This window comes from Hemiscyllium ocellatum, chromosome 45 (genome assembly GCF_020745735.1).
Source record: "Hemiscyllium ocellatum isolate sHemOce1 chromosome 45, sHemOce1.pat.X.cur, whole genome shotgun sequence".
Lineage (NCBI taxonomy): Eukaryota > Metazoa > Chordata > Chondrichthyes > Orectolobiformes > Hemiscylliidae > Hemiscyllium > Hemiscyllium ocellatum.
Window position 1 is genome coordinate 13,226,725 of NC_083445.1, and position 25,714 is coordinate 13,252,438.

Below are 25,714 nucleotides of genomic sequence, written 5' to 3' on the forward strand. Positions count from 1 at the left end.
ATTCTACTCTAGCTTTCAGAAATAACATGTATATGTACCAGCTCGTTAAATTCCTAGGAACTGTACCTGACCAAATGTAATTGTAATAATTGTTATCATGCAATGAACCTTCTTGTCATCTAAGAACAGGACAGCTATAGACCTGTTCTGAGGAAGAATCATATCAGACTCAAAGTGTTAACTCTGTTTCTCTTCTCCAAATATGCTACCAGACCTGCTGAGTTTCTCCTGCATTCTCTGTGTTTGTTTCAGATTGTCAGCAACTGCTGTATTTTGCCTTTAAATTTTTGTACATACTCAACAGTGGTATGTCTGCTAACAATAGTCATTGGGTCTACAGTGGTATACTCTCTAACAATAATCATTGGGTCTACAGTGGTTAATCCTCCAACACTAATCATTGGGTCTACAGTGGTGTACCCTCTAACACTAATAATTGGGTCTTCAGTTGTGTACCCTCTAATACTAATGATTGGGTCTACAGTGGTGTACCATCTAACAATAATCATTGGATCTTAGTTGTGTACCCTCTAACACTAATCATTGGGATAACAGTGGTATACCCTCTAACATTAATCATTGGATTTACAGTAGTGTACCCTCTAACAATAATCATTGGGTTTACAGTAGTATACCCTCTAACACTAATCATTGGGTCTACAGTGGTGTACCCTCTAACACTAATCATGGGGTCTATAGTGGTGTATCCTCTATGACTAATAATTGAGTCTTCAGTTGTGTACCCTCTAACACTAATCATGGGGTCTGCAGTGGTGTACCCTCTAACACTAATCATGGGGTCTATAGTGGTGTATCCTCTAAGACTAATAATTGAGTCTTCAGTTGTGTACTCTCTAACACTAATCATGGGATCTACAGTGGTGTGCCCTCTAACATTAATCATGGGGTCTACAGTGGTGTATCCTCTAACATTAATCATGGGGTCTACAGTGGTGTATCCTCTAACACTAATCATGGGGTTTACAGTGGTGTACCCTCTAAAAATAATCATTTGGGTCTGCAGTGGTGTACCGTCTAACAATAATCATTGGATCTTAGTTGTGTACCCTCTAACACTAATCATTGGGAAAACAGTGGTATACCCTCTAACATTAATCATTGGATTTACAGCAGTGTACTCTCTAACAATAATCATTGGGTCTACAGTAGTATGCCCTCGAACACTAATCATGGAGGCTACAGTGGTGGACCCTCTAACAATAATCATTGGGTCTATAGTGGTGTATCCCCTAACACTAATCATGTGGTCTACAGTGGTGTACCCTCTAACATTAATCATGAGGTCTACAGTGGTGTACCCTCTAACAATAATAATGGGATCTAAGTGGTATACCCTTGAACAATAATCATTGGATCTTCAGTTGTGTACCCTCTAACACTAATCATGGAGTTTACAGTAGTGCAGCCGCTAACAATAATCGTTGGGTCTACAATGGTGTATCTTCTAACACTAATCTTTGGGTCTACAGTGGTGTATCCTCTAACACTAATCATTGGATCTACAGAGGTGTATCCTCTTAGAATAATCATTGCGTTTACTATGGTGTACACTCTAACAATAATCAATGGATCTACACTGGTGTAACCTCTAAAAATAATCAGTTAGGTCTATAGTGGTGTACCCTCTAACAATAATCATTGGGTCTGCAGTGGTGTACCCTCTTACACTAATCATTGGGTCTGTAGTGTTGTACCCTCCAACAATAATCATTGGGTTTACTGTGGTGTATCCTCTAACACTTAGCATTGCATCTACAGTAGAGTACCCTCTAACACTAATCATTGGGTCTACAGTGATGTACCCTTTAACAATAGTCATTGGGTCTACAGTGGTATACCCTGTAATACTAATCATGGGGTTTACAGTGGTGTATCCTCTAATGTTAATCACTGGGTCTGCAGTGTTTGTACCCTTTAACAATAATCATTGGGTCTAGAGGAGTGTATCCTCTAACGTTAATCACTGGGTCTGCAGTGGTGTACCCTCTAACACTAATCATGGGGTCTATAGTGGTGTATCCTCTATGACTAATAATTGAGTCTTCAGTTGTGTACCCTCTAACACTAATCATGGGGTCTACAGTTGTGTACCCTCTAACACTAATCATGGAGTCTACAGTTGTGTACCCTCTAACACTAATCATTGGGTCTACAGTGGCGTATCCTCTCACACTAATCATTGGGTCTACAGTGGTATACCCTCTAACATTAATCATGTGGTCTATAGTGGTGTATCCTCTAAGGTTAATCACTGGGTCTGCAGTGGTGTACCCTCTAACACTAATCATGGGGTCTACAGTGGTGTATCCTCTAACACCAATCATTGGGTCTACACTGGTGTACCCTCCAACAATAATCATTGGGTTTATTGTGGTGTATCCTCTAACACTTAACATTGGATCTGCAGTGTTTGTACCCTCTAACACTAATCATTGGGGCTACAGTGGTATACCCTCCAACAATAGTCATTGGGTCTACAGTTGTATATCCTCTAATACTAATCATGGGGTTTACAGTGCTGTACCCTCTAATGTTAATCACTGGGTCTGCAGTGTTTGTACCCTCTAACAATGATCATTGGGTCTACAGTGGTGTATCCTCTAACATTAATCACTGGGTCTGCAGTGGTGTACCCTCTAACACTAATCATGGGGTCTAAAGTGGTGTATCCTCTAAGACTAATAATTGGGTCTTCAGTTGTGTACCCTCTAACACTAATCATGGGGTCTACAGTGGTGTATCCTCTAACAGTGATCATTGGGTCTACAGTGGTATACCCTCTAACACTAATCATGGTGTCTATAGTGGTGTACCCTCTAACACTAATCATGGGGTCTACAGTGGTGTAGCATCTAACACTAATCATGGGGTCTACAGTGGTATATCCTCTAATATAAATCATTGGGTCGACAGTCGTGTATCCTCTAACACTAATAATTGAGTCTACAGTGGTGTAACCTCTAAACATAATCATTTGGGTCTACAGTGGTGTGCCCTCAAATACTAATCATGGGGTCTACAGTGGTGTATCCTCTAACATTAATAATTGGTCTTCAGTTGTGTACCCTCTAACAATAATCATTGGGTCTACAGTGGTATACCCTCTAACACTAATCATGTGCTCTACAGTGGTGTATCCTCTAATGTTAATCACTGGGTCTGCAGTGGTGTACCCTCTAATACTAATCATTTGGGTCTACAGTGGTGTACCCTCCAACAATAATCATTGGGTTTATTGTGGTGTATCCTCTAACGCTAATCATGGGGTCTACAGTGGTATACCCTGTAACACTAATCAGCAGTCAACAGTGGTCTATTCTCTAATGTTAATCACTGGGTCTTCAGTTGTGTACCCTCTAGCACTAATCATGAAGCCTACAGTGGTGCATCCTGTAGCAATAATCATTGGATCTACAGTGGTGCCCTCTAACAATAGTCATGAGGTCTACAGTGGTATATCCTCTAACATTAATAATTGGGTCTACAGTGGTATATCTTCTAACACTAATCATTCGATCTACAGTGGTATACCGTCTAACAATAGTCATAGGGTCTACAGTTGTGTATCCTCTAACATTAATCATTGGGTCTTCAGTAGTGTATCCTCTAACATTAATCATGTGGTCTACAGTGGTGTATCCTCTAATGTTAATCACTGGGTCTGCAGTGGTGTTCCCTCTATCACTAATCATTGGATCTGCAGTGGTGTACCCTCTAACACTAATCATTGGGTCTACAGTGGTGTACCCTCTAACATTAATCATTGGGTCTACAGTGGTGTACTCTCTAACAATAATCATTGGGTCTACAGTGGTGTATCCTCTAATGTTAATCACTGGGTCTATAGTGGTATACCCTCTAACACTAATCATTTGGTCTACACTGGTGTACCCTCCAACAATAATCATTGGGTTTATTGTAGTGTATACTCTAACACTTAACATTGGAACTGCAGTGGAGTACCCTGTAACACTAATCATTGGGTCTACAGTGGTGTACCCTCTAACAATAGTCATTGGTTCTACAATGGTGTACCCTCCAACAATAATCATTGGGTTTATTGTGGTGTATCCTCTAATGTTAATCACTGGATCTGCAGTGTTTGTACCCTTTAACAATAATCACTGGGTCTACAGTGGTGTATCCTCTAACATTAATCACTGGGTCTGCAGTGGTGTACCCTCTAACACTAATCATGGGGTCTATAGTGGTGTATCCTCTAAGACTAATAATTGGGTCTTCAGTTGTGTACCCTCTAACACTAATCATGGAGTCTACAGTGGTGTATCCTCTAACAGTAATCATTGGGTCTACAGTGGTATACCCTCTAACACTAATCATGGGGTCTATAGTGGTGTATCCTCTAAGACTAATAATTGGGTCTTCAGTTGTGTACCCTCTAACACTAATCATGGAGTCTACAGTGGTGTATCCTCTAACAGTAATCATTGGGTCTACAGTGGTATACCCTCTAACACTTAACATTTGATCTGCAGTGGTATACCCTCTAACACTTATCATGTGGTCTATAGTGGTGTATCCTCTAAGGTTAATCACTGGGTCTGCAGTGGTGTACCCTCTAACACTAATCATTGGGTTTATTGTGGTGTATCCTCTAACACTTAACATTGCATCTGCAGTGGAGTACCCTCTAACACTAATCATTGGGGCTACAGTGGTGTACCCTCAAACAATAGTCATTGGGTCTACAGTTGTATATCCTCTAATACTAATCATGGGGTCTACAGTGGTGTATCCTATGGCAATAATCATTGGATCTACAGTGGTGCCCTCTAACAATAATCATGAGGTCTACAGTGGTGTATCCTCTAACATTAATAATTGGGTCCACAGTGGTCTATCTTCTAACACTAATCATTGGATCTACAGTGGCATAGCGTCTAACAATAGTCATAGGGTCTACAATTGTGTATCCTTTAACATTAATCATTGGGTCTTCAGTAGTGTACCCTGTAACAATAATCATTGAGTCTACAGTGGTATTACGGCTAAAAATTATCATTTGGGTCTACAGTGGTGTACCCTCAAACACTAATCATGGGGTCGACAGTGGTGTATCCTCTATCATTAATAATTGGGTCTACAGTGGTATACCCTCTAACACTAATCAGTGAGTCTATAGTGATATGCCCTCTAACACTAATCTTGGGGTCTATAGTGATATGCCCTCTAACACTAATCATTGGGTCTGTAGTGGTATGCCCTCTAACAATAATCTTTGGGTCTGTGGTGGTGTATCCCCTAATACAAATCATTGAGTAGCCAAAGTCAAAGCAGAAGCAAATGAGGATTGAGCTACCTCAAACACTCCTTACTTAATACCACCCACTGATGGAGGTGGCAAATTCCACCAGGTACCAGGAACCGTCATCTGGCAATGTACCACAATGGTCTGAAATATTACCACTATTCCTTTCTCCAAGGACACTGGTAGATGTGCTGAGTATCTCCAGCATTTTAATCTTTATTTTATCTGTGAAGATATGTCCTTATTTCAGCAGTTACATGTTTCCCATTCCCACCTGCCCTTGAATGGACCAGATAACTTAGGACAAAGATCTAGGTAGTTTATGCCATAAAATATTACTAAGACTGACCCATCATAAATAGGTCTTTACTATTCGAATTCAGACCACGATGTTGACATCCCAAATCCATCTGCTCATGAGTTTATGGTGGGATTCCCAGAGGAAGTGTGAGGACATGTGCGGGTGGATTAACTTTGTAGGTCAGCGAGGGGGTTTCATACCAATGGATCATGGCATCAATTTACTTCATACTCAGAAAGTCCCTAGTCATAGAGTCAGAGAGATGTACAGCATGGAAACAGACCCTTCGGTCCAATCAGTCCATGCCGACCAGATATCCTAACCCAATCTAGTCCCATCTGCCAGCATCCAGTCCATATCCCTCCAAACTCTTCCTATTCATATACCCATCCAAATGCCTTTTAAATGTTGCAATTGTGCCAGCCTCCACCACATCCTCTGGCAGCACATTCCATACACGTACCACCCTTTGCGTGAAAAAGTTGCCTCTTAGGTCTCTTTTATATTTTTCCCCTCTCACCCTAAACCTATGCCCTCTAGTTCTGGACTCCCCGACCCCAGGGAAAAGACTTTGTCTAGTTATTCTATCCATGCCCCTCATAATTTTATAAACCTCTAGAAGGTCACCCATCAGCCTCTGACGCTCCAGGGAAAACAGCCCCAGCCTGTTCACCCTCACCCTATAGCTGAAATCCTCCAACCCTAGCAACATCCTTGTAAATCTTTTCTGAACCCTTTCAAGTTTCACAACATATTTCCGATAGGAAGGAGACCAGAATTGCACGCAATGTTCCAACAGTGGCCTAACCAATGTTCTGTACAGCCGCAACATGACCTCCCAACTCCTGTACTCATTACTCTGACCAATAATGGAAAGCATACCAAAAGCTTTCTTCACTATCCTATCTACCTGCGACTCCACTTTCAAGGAGCTATGCACCTGCACTCCAAGGTCTCTTTATTCAGCAACACTCCCTAGAACCTTACCATTAAGTGTATAAGTCCTGTATAAGTGTATAAGATTTGCTTTCCTAAAATGCAGCACCTCACATTTATCTGAATTAAATTGGGTACTGGGTTCAAGTCCAACTCCAGAATCCCCATGCACAACATCCAGCCTGACGCTCTCAGTGAAAATTTGGAAGCATGTTTTTAAGGTGAGAGCTGAAAGATTTCAAAAAGGACATGAGGAGCAACTTTTTTACACAGAGAATGTGGAATGAACTGCCAGAGAAATGGGATGTGGGTGCAGTTACAATGTTTAAAGGACATTTGGATAAGTCCATGAATAGGAAAGGTTTGGAGGGATATGGGCCAGGAGCAGGCAGCTGGGACTAGTTTAGTTTGGGAACATGGTCAGCATGGACTGGTTGGACTGAAGGGTTTGTTTCCATGCTGTATGACTCCATTCCTTTATGACGGTATGCTGGAAGTCCTGTCCTTTGATTGGGATTTTATGTCCAGACCTAGTCTGCCTTCTCAGGTGAACAGTAGAGGTCATACAACGTAATTTTAAAGACAAGCAGGAAATGCTGTGTTCAATAGTTATCCTTTCAGGAACTGTTATACACAAGAAAGCCAAGTTGCAAAGTATAGAACTAGAGCTAATCTTTATGTTCTTAGTTTCAGAGTTACATAATACAAGCGTGCACCACAATAGCTGTTTTCTCAGTCTGTGTGTATGAAGATTTTAGTGAATCAGACAATTAATGTGATCAACACCGGAATTGCTAATAACATGAGAATATCTGGATATTATCATATTGCTGTTGTGGGATCACAAATTGGCTGCTGCATTTTCAATACTGCAGCAGGAGCTACAATTTAACATACCAGATTGGCGCTTCAGGAGGCCCTGAGGATGTGTAAGGTGCTATATAAATGAAATCCCTTATGGTAGAAATTATGTGGTTAATAATGGCCCCGGTGTTGAGGGGCACTCAATGCGGGGCGGGCGCTGTCAGATATTTACTGTGTTTCAGAAAGTGATGGCACAAATTCCTGTGTTATTTCCTCACTGAGCTGTCACTCTCTTGCTTTCAGGTTTGAGCTGACTGAGGGTTTGGTGTCAGCCTGCGTGACTCTGCAGAAACATCTGAACGATCCTGACAGGTTCACAAACAAAGATGTGGTACGCTAGCTTGCTGCTTATTGATCTCCCCAGTTGCTCTCCCCTCTTACAACACTGAGCAATAAGTTCACGGTCTGCTTCCTCTGTATGCCTCCAGTTCAGTGTCTGATTTATTATGTAAAATCAGAAGCAACACGACAGGGAGCTAGCTACTCCTCTTCAGAAATGTTACTATGCAGGCGGCCATTCGCCCCATTGTGCCCGCCAGTCCTTTTTAAGGACTGTCTAAATAATCCTAATTCTCTTACTTTTTCTATCATTATGGTATTAGAATAGGGGCTGATGGGGATGCTAGAATGCGGTATTTAGTGTAGGTTAGAATTGGGATAACTGCTGATGTTAGAATGAGGGAACAATTAGTTTGGGGGATCTGTGCAGATTACTATGGGCCACCTGGGTAGATTCACTGAAGATGTAGTGAAAGGTTTGCTGAAGCGTACTGGAGAGGTTAAAATGAGGGTAGCTGGTTATGTGAGGTTGAGGCTAGCTAACCAGGTTATTTGGAGTGTTATATTAACAGTGTTGGCTGAGAGGATCAGGCAGGTTGGCTGACCGTTGCATTCCTGATGCAATTCTTCTCAAATACCTTGCAGAGAGTGAGCTATCTCACGGTTCAGCAGGAGTGGCTCTTGGTGTCAAGTCCGAAGACAGCAGATCCTGAGGTGGTGCGTCGGTATCTAGCTGTGTTTAAGGCGATGTCACCGAATTTACTGGAGCTGATAGTCAACATGGCTGACAGCAATGGGAACACAGCTCTTCACTACACAGTCTCTCATTCCAACTTCCCCATTGTCAGGTTGCTGCTGGACACAGGTACACCCTTCGCCTCTTACTCGAGTTCCTCATTGGCTCACTGTATTTACTGCACTGGGACAGGTTAGTACGGACCTTGTAAACCCACCACTCAGGAGCAGTCAAATGGTAACCATGCCAACGCTGAACTTGCATTCTGAAGTTAGGACAACTTCCAACCTCACACCATGTCAGAAAGTCAGCAAAAGCTGTTTTTGAGACAGTGGGAGGCACGGTGGCTCAGTGGTTAGCATTGATGCCTCACAGCGCCAAGGACCCAGGTTCGATTCCAGCTTTGGGCTGTGTGGAGTTTGCACATTCTCCCCGTGTTTGCGTGAGTTTCCTCCGAGTGCTCTGGTTTCCTCCCACAGTCCAAAGATGTGCAGCTTAGGGTAGATTGTCCGTGCCAAATTGCCCCATAATGTCCAGCCATGGGCAGGCTAGATAGGTTAGCCATGGGAAATGCAGGGTTACAGGGATAAGTTAGGGAAGGGTGGGTTTGGGTGGGAGGCATTTTGTAGGCTCAGTGTGAAGTTAATGGACCGAATGGCCTGCTTCCACATTGTAGGGATTCTATGTTCAAATGCATGGCCAAAGTGTGTGGTAGCCATCCAATTCAGGACAGTGGGTGGGTTCAGATGTCTGAGGGTTGGTAGGAGGTTGCCGTCTCTCTGAAAGAGCTGTGAGTCTGCCGATGTGGGGGAGAGAGAGAATGTAGGCACCTCCCTCCCAACACTGTGAAAACGGTGAAAGACTCAGGTCATCCACAGCTGCCAGACCATCACCATGGTGCCATCGGACCAGTCTTCTCAGAAATGACTCATACACAGTGCGGTGCTGACAAACAGGCATGCCAGCAGGCGGGTACAACATTCTAAACCCTTCAGTTATGATTGTAACAAGGTCAGCTAGGTGGACCTCATAGAATATGGGTTCCACCATTGGGGCTGTTAACCCGGTCCAGTCAGGGAGCCCTGGCTGACAGATATAAACAGGACTGTCAGGGGTTCTATTCACTCTGAGGGAACTGGATCAGTGTTAAGAACTCTTCACGCATAAGTAAAAGGTGACTTGGTGACGGGATATCGCCAGCTGCGGAGTTATTTCACCTTCAACCATCTGCCCTCCCGCCCCGTATTCCACTTCCGAGCTGCCATTGGTGAGGTCTCAGTGGGCAGCACTCAGTGAACTGTGGGTCAGACGTTTGTGAGTTCAAGTCCACCAGGAGACTTGCCCTGAGTTCTCGGCTGACTACCTGTTACAGCACTGAGTGAGTGCTGCACTGCCAGAGGAACCTTTTGGTTTTGGAATGATGTATTAAATTAAGGCCCTGTCTCCCCTCTCAGGTAGATGTAAATAAAGTCCCACAGTCACTAATTGAAGGACAGCAGGGAATCCTTCCTGGATTCCTAGTGAATATTTATCCCCCAACCAACATCACCAAAAGCAAATTTTCCAGTCAGTTGCAGAATGTTGTAGTGTGTGATCTGGCTGCCATGTTTCCTACAGAACAGTGGGGATTATTCATTGGCTGTAAGGCACTGCACTTGTGAAAGGTGCTATAGAAATTTCAGACTGTTTTTAAAAAAACCCTACAATAATCCTGTAAAGTTTTCCCAGTATGTCGTGTGTTTAAACTGCGTCCCCTCCTTCTTGTCGCAGGCGCCTGTAGTTTGGATAAGCAGAATAAGGCTGGTTACACAGCTATCATGCTGGCCTCGCTCGCTGCCCTCCAGTCGGAGCACGACATGCAGACCGTGACACAGCTCTTCCGTCTCGGCAACGTCAATGCCAAGGCCAGCCAGGTAGGTCAGAAGTCAACTCAGCCCTCTCTTGCGTCTCTGGTCCCCTCTCCAGCATTTAGGCCTCAGGCTCTGCCCCATGCCAGCACTGGATTGGCAAGAGGTTGTGGATTCTCCACAAGCTCACTGTGTTTATGGATCGGCTTTGGGGAGCAGCAGGAATTGGAGCCCAAGATGGTATTAACTTAGATTTGAGGGGCTGAGTCGCCTACTCCTTTGCCTATTCCTTGTATTTATCACACTGTGGGATCTGGCTGTGTGCAACTTGGCTGCTGTACTTCCTTCATTGCAACAAGGCTTTGTTGGCTGTAAAGTGCATGGGATTATCAGGAGATGGTGATGGGGTTGCAGAAATGTATTCACCTCTTTAGGACCCTAAAAATGATCAGTAGCTGCAAGAAAGGTGAAGGAACGCTTACCAGATTTGTACCTGTGATTGACCTATTAGAGTTGAATATTCCAGCCATCACTTCCCATGAGTCCCCCTCCATTACAAATGGAGCTGACGCCAGGTTTGGGTTCTGCGATGTCTCACTGGCTGCAGGTGAAGTGATGCTTGGTCCTGAAGGGGCTTACCTTTAACTGTGTGTTTCGCCTCTCCAGGCGGGTCAGACGGCCCTGATGTTGGCAGTCAGCCATGGCCGGGTGGAGATGGTGAAGGCCCTGTTGGCGTGTGGGGCGGACGTCAGTATCCAGGACGACGACGGGTCAACAGCGTTGATGTGCGCCTGTGAGCACGGCCATGCGGAGATCGTCAGACTCCTATTGGAGATGCCAGGCTGCAACGTGACTCTGGCAGATAACGTGAGTGAGGTAGCAGGGAACTGCCTGCCCGGTCAGACAGCTGCCCAATGAACTGCCCAAAATCCAGCAAATCCCTGTTCAGCTATTCCACCAAGATAACAGAGACAGTCTGTACACAGAACAGAGAAATGGGCACAATGATAGGGAAGGATTGGGTACAGAGACAGTGTATATAGTACAGGTGGAATGGGTACAGAGACAGTGTATATCGTACAGTGGGAATGGGTACAGAGACAGTGTGTATCGTACAGGGGAAATGGGTGCAGAGACAGTGTGTATAGTACAGGGGGAATGGCTAGATAGACATTGTATATAGTACAGGGGGAATGGCTACAGAGACATTGTATATAGTACAGGGGGAATGGGTACAGAGACAGTGTATATCGTACAGGGGGAATGGGTACAGAAACAGTGTATATCGTACAGGGGGAATGGGTGCAGAGACAGTGTGTATAGTACAGGGGGACTGGCTACAGAGACATTGTATATAGTACAGGGGGAATGGCTACAGAGACATTGTATATAATATAGGGGTGATGGGTACAGAGACAATGTGTATAGTACAGGGGGAATGGGTACAGGGACAGTGTATACAGTCCAGGGGGAATGAGTACAGAGACAGAGTATATAGTACAAGTGGTATGGGTACAGAGACAGTATATATAGTATGGGGGAGATGGGTATAGAGAAGCATACATGACGGGGGAATGGGTACAGAGATAGTGTATATAGTACAGGGGTAATGGGTACAGAGAGAGTGGACATAGTACAGGGGGAATGGGTGCAGAGACAGTGTATATAATACAGGGGGAATGGGTATAGAGACGGTGTATATAATAAGGGGGAATGAATACAGAGACAGTGTATATAATACAGTAAGAATGGGTATAGAGACAGTGTATATAATACAGGGGGAATGGGTATAGAGACAGTGTATATAGTACAGGGGGAATGGGTATAGAGACAGTGTATATAGTACAGGGGGAATGGGTACAGAGACAGTGTATATAATACAGGGGGAATGGGTATAGAGACAGTGTATATAGTACAGGGGGAATGGGTACAGAGACAGTGTATATAATACAGGGGGAATGGGTTCAGAGACAGTGTGTATAGTACAGGGGGAATGGGTACAGAGACAGTGTATATAGTACAGGGGGAATGGGTACAGAGACAGTGTGTATAGTACAGGGGGAATGGGTACAGAGACAGTGTGTATAGTACAGGGGGAATGGGTACAGAGACATTGTATATAGTACAGGGGGAATGGGTACAGAGACAGTGTATATAGTACAGGGGGAATGGGTACAGAGACAGTGTGTATAGTACAGGGGGAATGGGTACAGAGACAGTGTGTATAGTACAGGGGGAATGGGTACAGAGACAGTGTATAGTACAGGGGGAATGGGTACAGAGACAGTGTATAGTACAGGGGGAATGGGTACATTTTATGTCGAGACAGTTGGCTGAATTTTCCCAGTTGCATGGGGGTAAGGAGAGGGGAAGAGCCACTTTGGGATGTTTCTCCATCACGTTTATTCTTCCGAAGGAAAGGGACAGGCGGGGACAGGATCTGGCAGCTTTCCACAGCCAGAAGCAGCTCATGACCCACTTAAAAGCCTAAATCAGACCATGTTCTGATTTGATGGATCTTTTCACCCTCAGCGCAGCTTTGTGTATCCTTCCAGCTCTGTGGAGGTGTGCCTCCTGGGATAGGCCAGGGAGCCGTTGATACGCCCGTTAACTCCCCACTCCCTCCTCTCACTCGCTTCCGCAGCTGTGAGGGTCAGAGGTTCACAACAACAGGCCATTCCCTGAGGGACCTTACCAGGGGGCTGCAGTTGTGGCTGAACTTTGATTTTTGGCAGTTTTTGAGTTCACTGTCATCTTCAGGCACCTTCAACATCTCCCACCTAAACCAGGACACTCGTACCCCTCCTGCTGAGCACCCGTAGCCTCGAGAACTCCCACTGGCTTACTCCTGTGGCCGGCCCACCCCAAACAAGCTGCCTTCCACCAATCTAGCCACTGTGGGATCTTACTGTGCAGGGTACTCTTTGATGTTTTGTTTGCCTGTCTACAGGATGGCAGCACTGCCCTCTCCATCGCAGCAGAAACTGGACAGAAGGAGATTTCTGCCCTTCTCTACAACCACCTGAATCAAAGCAAGGATCCGAGCCGTTCTCCGGTAAGAATTCCCAGACCCTCCATCCGTTGTCAGCGCACTGACGAAACCTATGCCTCTTCCGATTTATATTCACTGATCCCCTCCCAGTGTCTTTTTCTGAGGATGCAGCAAGGCCCGACCGACTCAAAGGGCAAATCATCTCCGGGACACACACATCAAACAACCCCACCACCCTGTGTTCAACCACTTCAACTCCCACTCCCACTGCACCAAAGACATGCAAGTCCTGGGCCACCTCCTCTGCAAAATCCTGGCCACCTGATGCTTGGAGGAAGAACGCCTCATCTTCCGCCATGGGATCAATGTGGATTTCACCAGTTTCTTCATTTCCCCTTCACCCACCTTATCCCAGATCCAACCTTCCAACTCGGCACCCACTTCATGACTTGTCCATCTTCCTTCCCACCTATCCAACCTCCAACCTCCACTTCTACCTATCACCATCACCCCACATCCATCCATCTATTGCCTTCCAAGGTACCTAACACCCCACCCCAGACCCCCCCCCCCCCATTTATCCCTTAGCCTCCTGGACCACCACCCCTGCGGGTATGCACACACACACATACATACACTCTCTCTCTCTCTCTCTCTCTCTCACACACACACACTCTCATGCACACGCATACTCTCTCTATCTCACACACACACACACATTCCTGATGAAGGTCTTTATGTCCGAAACATTGATTCTCCTGCTTCCTGGATGCTGCCTGACTTGCTGTGGTTTTCCAGTGCCTCACTTTTTGACTCTGATCTCCAGCACCTGCAGCCCTCACTTTCTCCAATTCAAAGGTCTCAAGGTGAAAACTACCAGGGTCTCAATGGGAGGTGACTAGAGGCCAACTTTACGTCACCACGTTTTGAAATCCAATTTTTGTTCATTATCGCGCCCACATTACAGCACAAATAGCCCATTCAGCCCATCGAATCTTCCCCACTATTCAATGAAATTATGGCTGCCCATTTTCCCCATAACCCTTGATTGCCTTACTCACAAAAAATCTGTTTATCTCAGCTTGGAGTATATATTGTTCACCATATTGTTAACACCTTGAACTTATTCCCTCCTTTGTATCTCTTTGTTGCTGTTGTTCTGTTTGGGGTAAGCTGTGTTTTTCTCATTTCTCTGACACTCCCTCCCCTCGGTTGTACTGACAAAACAGAGTGCTTCTGCTAAATCTGTATCGCACATTGGCAGACTGGCGATGATTCTGATCCCCATTATTACCGTTAGGAAAATGGAACCATCGGAGAAGGTGTATTAAGATCTACAAACACGATATCAGAGCTGAGAGATTGTAACTGCTAGGAAAGAGTGAATGGCCACATGACTGGCTTCTCTAGAAATGGACATGTAGTGAAGATCTTTGGAACTATGAAGGGTGTTTCATCAAGTAGATGTTGGCACTTTGGAAATTCCAAACTAGAGGCGAGAAACGTAAGATAATTATCCATAAATTCAACAAGCATTTCAGGAGAAACGACATTAATCAGAAAATGGGAAATTTGCCAGAACAGGAGATAGAAGCAGTGGCATGTTTAAGGGGCAGCTCGTTAAACACATGAAGTAGGGGGGAAGGAATAGGAGGATATCAGCGATACGGTAAGGCAGAGTGGGGTGAGGGAAACTGTTATAGAACATGAACAAAGACATAGTCCAGTTGGTCAGGGGGCTCTTGTGGTGTGGTGGTAGTCTCCCTGCCTCTGAACCAAGAGGTTTAGGTTCAATTTCCACCCTCTCCAGCCATATGCAATGATATCGCTGAACAAGTTAATGAGAAAATATCTAGACTGTTTGGGCTGAACGGCCTGTTTCTGCGCAGTATGTTCTATGTAGTGCTCAATATGCTACAGACCCTGTGTAGCCAGTGCCCTCCTCTGGTGATTATCTGAATTATTTCTGTTTTTAAGAGCCATTGTGAAGCTTATTCCTACCACACACCGCCCTCTCTTGGACTCTAATGAGACACTCACTCCTGAGGATGAAAAGCAATCACAGTTAAACCTCAGGAACCCTTCCTCCTACACTGCATACGCAGGCAGCAGGCTGGAAGAAGCAAGCCAGGCAACATCAGAAGGTGGAGAAGTCAATGTTTCGGGTGTAGGGTTATACAAACCTGGCTTGTTGTATTCTTCCAGCCTCCTGCCTGTGTACTTCGAATTCCAGCATCTGCAGATTTTTTTGACTCCTCCAATTCTGCAGGTGGTTATGGAATATCATTCCAGCCTCTCAGTTCTGACCAGATTTGGGTGACCACACGACAGTTTTGAACATTGCAATTTTGAGGAAGGTGGCTCACACTCTGTAAACTGGTAGAAAAGATCCATTTTCTGACGATGAATTTCTTATTTAGAGACCATAAGTAATCTCAATCACGGGTCAAACAGTTCGCAACCTCATTATCATGTTTTACCTGCTTGTAATTGTGTCCACTCTCCAGTGATTTTAGTACTGTGAGGTCTAAATTCTTTTGAGCGAACAGCAACAGACTTTCTTGAATGTATCTCTACACGAAGGATGCTGAGAGAGTGTGTCTTATTTGGAGCCTTATATACCCACGATGATAACTTTATATTACTGATGTGAACTAGTTCTGCTTCGCCTTTGCTGAAGACTGAAACTTTTCTCGAAGCATGTCAAGCTCATATCAGTGCTCTCTCGCACAGTTACAAACACTTGTTGCAAACCATCAGCTTTTGCCTGCGCAGCATTGGTCACTGTCCATCGTGACCGAAGCTTCGATGGGAATAATCTTAACTTTGTTTTGAAGCTCAGAGACCTCTTCTCTGCATTATTGACAATTAAAGGCTGTGGACATTTAGAGCCATAGAGCTGTACAGCACGGAAACAGACATTTTGGGCCTTGCTGACCAGATATCCTAACCTAATCTAGTCCCGTTTGCCAGCATTCAGCCCATATCCCTCCAAACCCTTCCTATTCATGTACCCGTCCAGATGCCTTTTAAATATTGTAATAGTACCAGCCTCCACCACTTGCTCTTGTAGCTCATTCCATACACAGACCACCCTCTGTGTGAAAAAGTTGCCCTTAAGATCCCTTTTAAATCTTTCCCTACTCACCTGTGCCCTCTAGGTTTGGACTCCCCTACCCTGGTCAAAAGACCTTGCCTCTTCACTCTATCCATGCCCTCTCATGTTTTTATAAACCTCTATAAGGTCACCCCTCAGCCTCCAGCGCTCCAGGGAAAACAGCCCCGACCTATTCAGCCTCTCCCTATAGCTCAAACCCTCCAACCCTAGCAACATCCTTGTAAACATTTTCCATGACCTTTCACAATGTATTGAACCAACACAAGGTCACGTTCTTGCTTCCCTGCAGTGATCTGGCATCTTCTCAGGGGTCAGCAGTTTCTAATGCTGGATCTCCTGGTCAGGTTCAGTGCAATAAACAGACAGCTTCACTCCGTCTTTATTTTCTTTAAGAAAGCACTGGTTCTCATTGAAAGAGACAGCTGGCTTCTCAGGAACAGTGTCGCCCTGTATCCAGAATATGGGAAGATCCAAATTTGATGAAATGAAAGAATTGTGCTGGTTTGTTTCTCTGTCGCTATATTCTGAAACAGCACACCACAGCCTGGGATGCTCTCTGATTTCCTGCTGTATTGATCTCCTGCTACGAGAGAAATAGAGGGACCTTCTCACCATCTTGCAATGCTAAGACTGAAGGGTATGGAGGATGTCTGAAGTCATGCAAGCAGCTACATTTAATGATGTGTCATAATGACTAGGCATTACTTACAAAGTCTCCCTAATCTTTTCTCTTTACTAGCAAGCATCTGGCTTCTTACTCAGAGTCTTGTCCTCCACGGTCTCTAAAGGTTAGTGGAGGGCCATGTGATGATTCCTAGCCTCGATGTTGGATTGGCAATGCTTCTCCTCCAACATCCAATCTAGCTTCTTTGTCTCAATGTAGCAGAATTTGTCCCATCGGTCTGAACCTACAGTGAAATCAAAATCTTAATGTGAGAAGTTCATCCAGCCCCTTTGTTTCCGTATTGCTGGGACTCCCATGAATGCAGTAGTCTGTGTTTAATTTTCCAAACTGTTGCCGCAGTCTTATTCTTTTCTTTCTCTATGTACTCATGGCTCTGTAGTTTATGGTGCTTATTGTGAGGGGAATTGTCAGAATTGATTTACAAGGATGTTGCCAGGGTTGGAGGGTTTGAGCTATGGGGAGAGGCTGAACAGGCTGGGGCTGTTTTCCCTGGAACGTCAGAGGCTGAGGGGTGACCTTATAGAGGTTTATAAAATCATGAGGGACATGGATAGGATAAATAGACAAGATCTTTTCCATAGATTGGAGGAGTCCAGAACTAGAGGGCATAGGTTTAGGGTGAGAGGGAAAGATATAAAAGAGACCTAAGGGGCAACTTTTTCATGCAGAGAGTGGTATGTGTATGGAATGAGCTGCCAGAGAGAGTGGTGGAGGCTGGTACAATTGCAACATTTAAAATGAATTTAGATGGGTATATGATTAGGAAGGGTTTGGAGGGATATGGCCAAGTGCTGGCAGGTGGAACTAGATTGGGTTGGGATATCTGGCATGGATGGGTTGGACCAAAGGGTTTGTTTCCGTGCTGTACATCTCTATGACTCTCTGAGTAGAAAGGTTATGCTTCAGTTACACAGGGCATCAGTGAGTCCACGTCTGGATTACTGTATACAGTATGGTGTCCTGAGTTAAGGAAGAAGGTCAATGCATGGAAGGGTTCAGAGAGGGTTTGCTGGACTAATACCTGGAATAAATAGGTTGCCTTATGAGGAAATGTTGGAAAGGCTAGGCTTGTATCCTTTGTACTTTTGAGACAAAAGAGGCAATTTATTTGAAATAAATAAGAACCTGAGGGGTCTCAATGGGGTGCCTATGGAGCGGATGCTTCTTGGTTTTGGAGAATCTAGAACTAGAGGGTCGCTGTTTAAAACTAAAGGGTCAGACCTCTTCTTTTAAAGGCCTCAATAGCAGATTCTTGGAATATCTTTAACGCAAAGGTGGATAGCTTCTTGGTAAGTAAAAGAGACAAAGGTTATCAGTGAATGTGGAGTCAAGATTATAAGCAGATCAGTCTTGATCTGATTAAATGTGGAGCAGGTTTGAGGGTCCAGATATCAAGAGTAGAGTCGTGCTGGAAAAGTACAGCAGGTCAGGCAGCATCCAAGGAGCAGGAAAATCGACGTTTCTGGCAAAAGCCCTTCATCAGGAAAGAAGGGCTTTTGCCCGAAATGTCGATTTTCCTGCTCCTCGGATGCTGCCTGACCTGCTGTGCTTTTCCAGCACCACTCTAATCTTGACTCTGATCTCCAGCATTTGCAGTCCTCACGTTTGCCTGCCTTAGGGTCCAGTTGCCCCAGTCCTGCTCCTAATTTGTGTGTTAGTGTGAAACAAGGTAGCTTGAGTCCCACTAGGAGAGTTCCTTCAGGATTTAGGGCCTATTCCTTCACATACTTTTGTAAGAGCTTGTTTCTTCTCCATCTCTGTCATTCCTGTCATCCTTTACTTCCTGTTGCTGATTGTTATGTCCTGTAGCTAACGACATGCCCACTCTTTCTTCAGTCTCTGCCAGGCTTCCCAGTTCCTTGTTACACCTCGCAGTCTGTCCCCAGCCAGCTGTGGGGTATTTCCCCTCACTCTGGGATTGGATCACTGGGCTTGTCTTTGTGGTTTACTCTCACTACTTTCACTCCAGGGTCTCACTGGCCAAATCCCCAGGACCTGATCAGGTGTACCCGAGAACTCTGTGGGAAGCTAGAGAAGTGATTGCTGGGCCTCTTGCTGAGATATTTGTATCATCAATAGTCACAGGTGAGGTGCCAGAAGACTGGAGGTTGGCAAACATGGTGCCACTGTTTAAGAAGGGTGGTAAAGACAAGCCAGGGAACTATAGACTGGTGAGCCTGACCTCGGTGGTGGGCAAACTGTTGAAGGGAATCCTGAGGGACAGGATGTGCAAGTATTTGGAAAGGCAAGGACTGATTCGGGATAGTCAACATGGCTTTGTGCGTGGGAAATCATGTTTCACAAACTTGATTGAGTTTTTTGAAGAAGTAACAAAGAAAGGCATTCGACAAGGTTCCCCATGGGAGACTAATTAGCAAGGTTCGATCTCATGGAATACAGGGAGAACTAGCCATTTGGATACAGAACTGGCTCAAAGGTGGAAGACAGAGGGTGGTGGTGGAGGGTTGTTTTTCAGACCAGTGGAGTGCCACAAGGATTGGTGCTGGGTCCACTACTTTTTGCCATTTACATAAATGATTTGGATGCGAGCATAAGAGGTACAGTTAGTAAGTTTGCAGATGACACCTAAATTGGAGGTGTAGTGGACAGCGAAGATAGTTACCTCAGATTACAACAGGATCAGGACCAGATGGGCCAACGGGCTGAGAAGTGGCAGATGGAGTTTCATTCAGATAAATGCAAGGTACTATATTTTGAGCAGGACTTATACACTTAATGGTAAGGTCCTAGGGAGTGTTGCTGAACAACGAGACCTTGGAGTGCAGGTTCATTGCTTCTTGAAAGTGGAGTCGCAGGTAGATAGGATAGTGAAGAAGGTGTTTGGTATGCTTTCCTTTATTGGTCAGAGTACTGAGTACAGGAGTTGGGAAGTCATGTTGCGGCTGTACAGGACATTGGTTAGGCCACTGTTGGAATATTGCGTGCAATTCTGGTCTCCTTCCTATTGAAAGATGTTGTGAAACTTGAAAGGGTTCAGAAAAAATTTACAAGGATGTTGCTAGGGTTGGAGGATTTGAGCTATAGGGAGAGGGTGAACAGGCTGGGGCTGTTTTCCCTGGAGTCTGAGGGGTGACCTTATAGAGGTTTACAAAATTATGAGGTTTAAAGTCTGGTTGAAGATTTGTAGCTCGGGTGTCCGTTGTTGTGGTTCTGTTCGCCGAGCTGGAAGTTTTTGCTGCAATTGTTTCGTTCCCTGGCTAGGGAACATCATCAGTGCTATTGGAGCCTCCTGTGAAGCGCTGCTTTGATGTTTCTTCCGGTATTTATAGTGGTTTGTTCTTGCCGCTTCCAGGTGTCAGTTTCAGCTGTAGTGGTTTGTATATGGGGTCCAGGTCCAGGTCATGGCATTCATCCACAAACTTCATTGACAGACACATGGACCTGGACCCCATATACAAACCACTACAGCTGAAACTGACACCCGGAAGCGGCAAGAACATCCATCAACAGACACATCGACCTGGACCTCACATACAAACTACTACAGCTGAAACTGACACCCGGAAGCGGCAAGAACATCCATCAACAGACACATCGACCTGGACCCCACATACAAACTACTACAGCTGAAACTGACACCCGGAAGCGGCAAGAACATCCATCAACAGACACATCGACCTGGACCCCACATACAAACTACTACAGCTGAAACTGACACCCGGAAGCGGCAAGAACATCCATCAACAGACACATCGACCTGGACCCCACATACAAACTACTACAGCTGAAACTGACACCCGGAAGCGGCAAGAACATCCATCAACAGACACATCGACCTGGACCCCACATACAAACTACTACAGCTGAAACTGACACCCGGAAGCGGCAAGAACAAACCACTATAAATACCGGAAGAAACATCAAAGCAGCGCTTCACAGGAGGCTCCAATAGCACTGATGATGTTCCCTAGCCAGGGAACGAAACGTTTGCAGCAAAAACTTCCAGCTCGGCGAACAGAACCACAACAAAATTATGAGGGGCATGGATAGAATAAATAGACAGAGTCTTTTCCTTGGGGTCAGGGAGTCCAGAACTAGAGGGCATAGATTCAGGGGGAGAAGGGAAAGATATAAAAGACCTAAGGGGCAATGTTTTCACGCAGAGGGTGGTAAGTATATGGAATGAGCTGCCAGAAGAAGTGTGGAGGCTGGTACAATTGCAACATTTAAGAGGCATTTGGATGGGTATATGAATAGGAAGGGTTTGGAGGGATGTAGGCCGGGTGCTGGCAGATGGGACTAGATTGGGTTAGAATATCTGGTCAGCATGGACGGTTGGACCGAAGGGTCTGTTTCCATGCTGTACATCTCTCTGACTCTATGACTCTCGTTCTGTGGGTTTGAGCACCATTTCCACATGTAGTTGAAGATGATTTTGTTAGCAAATAGCAACAGGTTTTATTGAACATAACTGCACATATATTCATAACATAACAGGATGTAACGTCTCTATTTCTCAAGTAAAGATAAAATTCCCTTTACTCTAAAGTCACAGAATCCCTACAATGTGGAAGCATCCCATTCAGTCCACACCAACCCTCTGAAGAGCATCCCACCCCCTACCCTCCCCGTGAAATCCTGCATTTTCCATGGCCCATCCAGCTAGCCTGCATTTCCCTGGACACGACAGACAATTTAGCATGGCCAATCCTGCCTGACCTGCTCATTTTTGGACTGGGAGGAAACCAAAGCACCCAGAGGAAACCCACATAATCACAGGGAGAATATGCAAACTCTACACAGGCAGTGGCCCAAGGCTGGAATTGAACCTGGGTCCCTGGCGCTGTGAGGCAGCAGTGCTAACCACTGAGCCACAGTACCACCCCAACTGTTTGGCATCACTGGAGTGGTGAAGTTTTGCAACTGTCTTTCTCCTCTCTAACAGTCTTTTTGCGCACCATGTAGATATAGATAGTAGCTAACCTACCTGTCTGTGTTTATTCCTTTGTCGTAGGTTCTACCTGCCCATTCACAGACCGTGGATCACCCCTCGTCATCTAAAACCCAGCAGTAGGCCCGAATGCCACTCTCCATTTGGCTCCTTGTGCTGCCCTGTGTGGATGTTCAACAACATGGGCCTTGAACTGAGGGCATCTCAGCCCAATACTGGCATAGTCAGGGGCTACCTCATTCTGCTTGATACACGGGGCCCCAATTACCTTCGACACTGATGGAGCCTGTCACCATGGGAGTGAACCTTCAGAGGGCTGGACATGGAGGGACGAGGTCTGAGGGAATGGACAGCAAAGTCCTCAGCCTCCTCCTGCGGTGATAAACTTGCTGCTTCGATCTGCACAACTATCACAATGCCTCTGTCAGCTTTTTATATCAAGAAAATGTACAGATGTTGTAAAGAACAGTCAGCCTATTGTGGCTTCAGTTTGATACTGATCATCACTGGCTCCCTCCCTTTCTCTTTTGCTTGGTTGGCACCTCACCGAGATTCCCAACCAAATATTGTATCCAACTCAAGGAGCTTCCCCCCTCCATTCATATTCACAGGCACATCCATACCCACACAGGCACATCCATACCCACACAGGCACATACATACACAGGCACATCCATACCCACACAGGCACATCTGTACCCACACAGGCACATCTATACACACACAGACACATCCATACCCACACAGGCACATCTATACACACACAGACACATCCATACACACACAGTCACATCCATACCCACACAGGCACATCCATACCCACACAGGCACATCTATACACACACAGACACATCCATACCCACACAGGCACATCCATACACACACAGACACATACATACCCACACAGGCACATCCATACCCACACAGGCACATCCATACACACACAGACACATATATACACACAGGCATATCCATACCCACACAGGCACATCCATACACACAGACACATATATACACACACAGACACATCCATACCCACACAGGCACATACTTAGACACACAGGCACAAACACACAGGCACATCCATATGTACACAGACAAATCCATACACACACACATGCATACATACAGACAGACAGGCACATACATACACAGGCATATACATACGTAGAGACAAACACATCCATACACACACAGACACATACCTACACACAGACATATACAGATACATACCTATATACACAAACAGATATGTATATACACACGCGGACACATACCTATACACACAGACATATGTGTGTGTGTGTGTGTGTATATATACACACACACACACACAGGCTCGTGCATACACACAGACACACACACACAGGTCCGTGCATACACACACAGACACACGCTCTCTCTTTCACACACACACACTCACTCTTAAGGGTAATGCCTCTGTCGATGATGCCTCTATCAGTCACTCTGCAGCCCAGCTCTCTGTGACACTGCTGTGGTCAAACATTCTCTCCAGGCCGACTGGAGCTAGAGTTTACAATGACAGGGCAGAGGTTTGGGCTGTAAGACTAGGTAGGGGCTTCCCTGCTGCGTTCCAGCTCACACTGTCAGATTGAGCCCTGTCAGGAGGGGACTGGGTCAACCAGAGTGCAGTTGGAAATAATTCACCCTCCCAGAGGTGCTGAGAGCTAAGGCCAGGGTTTTGAGCCTGTTCTGATTGAGCAGTCATAGTCACCCAACTTAAAGTCAGGCTCCAGTGATAGACTGTGGAGAATGATCCTAGCACTCAGCATCATGTGGGGTTACTCCAATGTAGTTGGATAATTGTTGGGATAAAAATCATACGCAAGGGAATGGGGAAAAGGCAGGAGATTGGTAGCAGATGGTGCCCATTTGAAGAAGGGATGTAGACACAATGGGCCAAATGGCCTCCTGCTGTGCTGTAACAGTTCTGTAATGGGCAATCTGACGGAGTGGGGTGGGAATCACAGCTCACATCGTGCTGCCTGCCCCAAACTGACAAGAGTCAGGATGAGGGAGTGAACCCATCATGTACCAACTCCCCCAGCTGGGCAATAATGCACGACGACTGGGGAGAGGTAGGAAAAGGTGGGCAGGCCGCAAGCATCAACAGTTTAGAGAGCAGAGTGGATGTGGTGCTGCTGCCACCAGGAGATGGGAGAGGAGGGAGGGCTAAATGGAAAAGACTGGAGGCAATGACGACTTTACCCAGCGTGGAGCAGCCGAGCATCATCGTATGGAGACCAATGGCTCCTGACAGTGAACGGAGGAATCTTGGAGCAGTTGGGTGAGATCTAGAAATGAGCAAACAATCTATTAGCCAAATCTGCCCTTGTGTTTAAATTCCAAATACTTCAGTTAAAACCACATCCTATTTGTTTCAAAGCAAATGAACAGCTTGGAATCAGGCTGCTGAATATGAAGCAAGTTGTACTGTTAAATACCTTCATCCCTCACACACATAGCACACCCCGGATATATAAGCCAAATGTATCGGATTTATTCTTGTGTATATTATTAAGCTGATATTTACAGGTCTGGTTACAGTCTCATCTCCCGCTGCTGTCCATTTTATCTATTACTAATAATCGGTTGTACTTCCTTCCTGTGGATGTCACTGGGATTGGTGCTATCTGCAGGTGCCCTTTCCTTTGAAGCCTTTGTATTAGCCTTTATATGGAAATATCTATCAAAGAGTTTTGTAATCCACATATTGCAATACACTGAAAAGGGGTTACTATTGGCCTGTGTTTTATTTCATAAACATTCCCTCCTTAAGTATGCAGGAAAATCCTGCTAAGATTACAAAGGTGAGGAACTAGAGAATGAGTGGTATGGTGCTGTGAGACCCTCTAACAATCACAGAGCCAAGAGTTCAGGTGAGATCTGGTTGAATCAATGTGCACCATGGGTCCATTTGGATTGAATGTATGCCTGTGTAGCCTTGCATGAACAATACCCATTTCAGTCTCTCCATTCAAATTCTTTTTATTTCAAAAATATACTTTATTCATGAAAATATCTTCTTATACATCGTCATTGAAGCAGTTCTGTACAGTAGCAAATGAAGAAACAAACATTGGAGTTTGAGTCTAACCAACCAAAAAACCAAAAGCAAGTCTTACTTGTACAAGATTATATTTCCATATATTCGTGGCATCAGGATCCCCATTTAATCTCAACAGAAACACCTCAGACGGTGGTCTTTCCTCATTGTGCTTTGGCAGCTGCCCCAAGCTTTACTGTGTCCCCCAGCATGTAATCGTTGCTCTGGAAGACCAGCAAGTTTCAGGCCATCTTTCACTGAGTCGATGGTCCTCCAGGCACAGTCGATGTTTACCTCAGTGTGCGTCCCAGGGAACAGACCGTATAGCGCACAGTCACGGAGCTGCTCAGGACGAACCTCAACATGACCCTGATCCTCCTGCCTACAAAGGAGATGTGTGACAGTCTCTTTTTTTTAATTTCAAAAATATACTTTATTCATAAAATAATTTGATGGTCTGTAAGTTGGTCATGTCATACATACGTAAACATTTACATACAGAGATCAGAATTTATCATTTTTATATACAGGTCTGTACATTTTTCAATCATATGCCCATATATTTAGCTGAGGCGCTAGCAGAGCCCAAATGACTGCGTAGGCCCCTTGTTCTTCTTTAGGCAGGCAGATGTTACATGGTGGTCTTTCCCCACCGTGCCCCAAGCTTCAGTGCATCCCTCATCACAT

General features: G+C 45.2%; 1 protein-coding gene across 5 annotated transcripts in view; it reads left to right on the forward strand.

Moving 5' to 3' along the window:
* The window catches only part of LOC132836070 (KN motif and ankyrin repeat domain-containing protein 2-like), a 162,346-nt gene extending 137,625 nt beyond the window's left edge, over positions 1-24,721 (forward strand). For all 5 annotated transcript variants that reach the window (XM_060855322.1, XM_060855325.1, XM_060855321.1 and 2 more), the window contains 6 exons: positions 7,635-7,722; positions 8,316-8,535; positions 10,177-10,319; positions 10,920-11,120; positions 13,204-13,308; positions 22,024-24,721. In XM_060855322.1, coding sequence (XP_060711305.1) covers positions 7,635-7,722; positions 8,316-8,535; positions 10,177-10,319; positions 10,920-11,120; positions 13,204-13,308; positions 22,024-22,083 — 817 coding nt within the window. In that variant the 3' untranslated portion in view covers positions 22,084-24,721. The remainder of the gene's footprint in view (positions 1-7,634; positions 7,723-8,315; positions 8,536-10,176; positions 10,320-10,919; positions 11,121-13,203; positions 13,309-22,023) is intronic.
* The last annotated feature ends 993 nt before the right edge of the window (positions 24,722-25,714 follow it).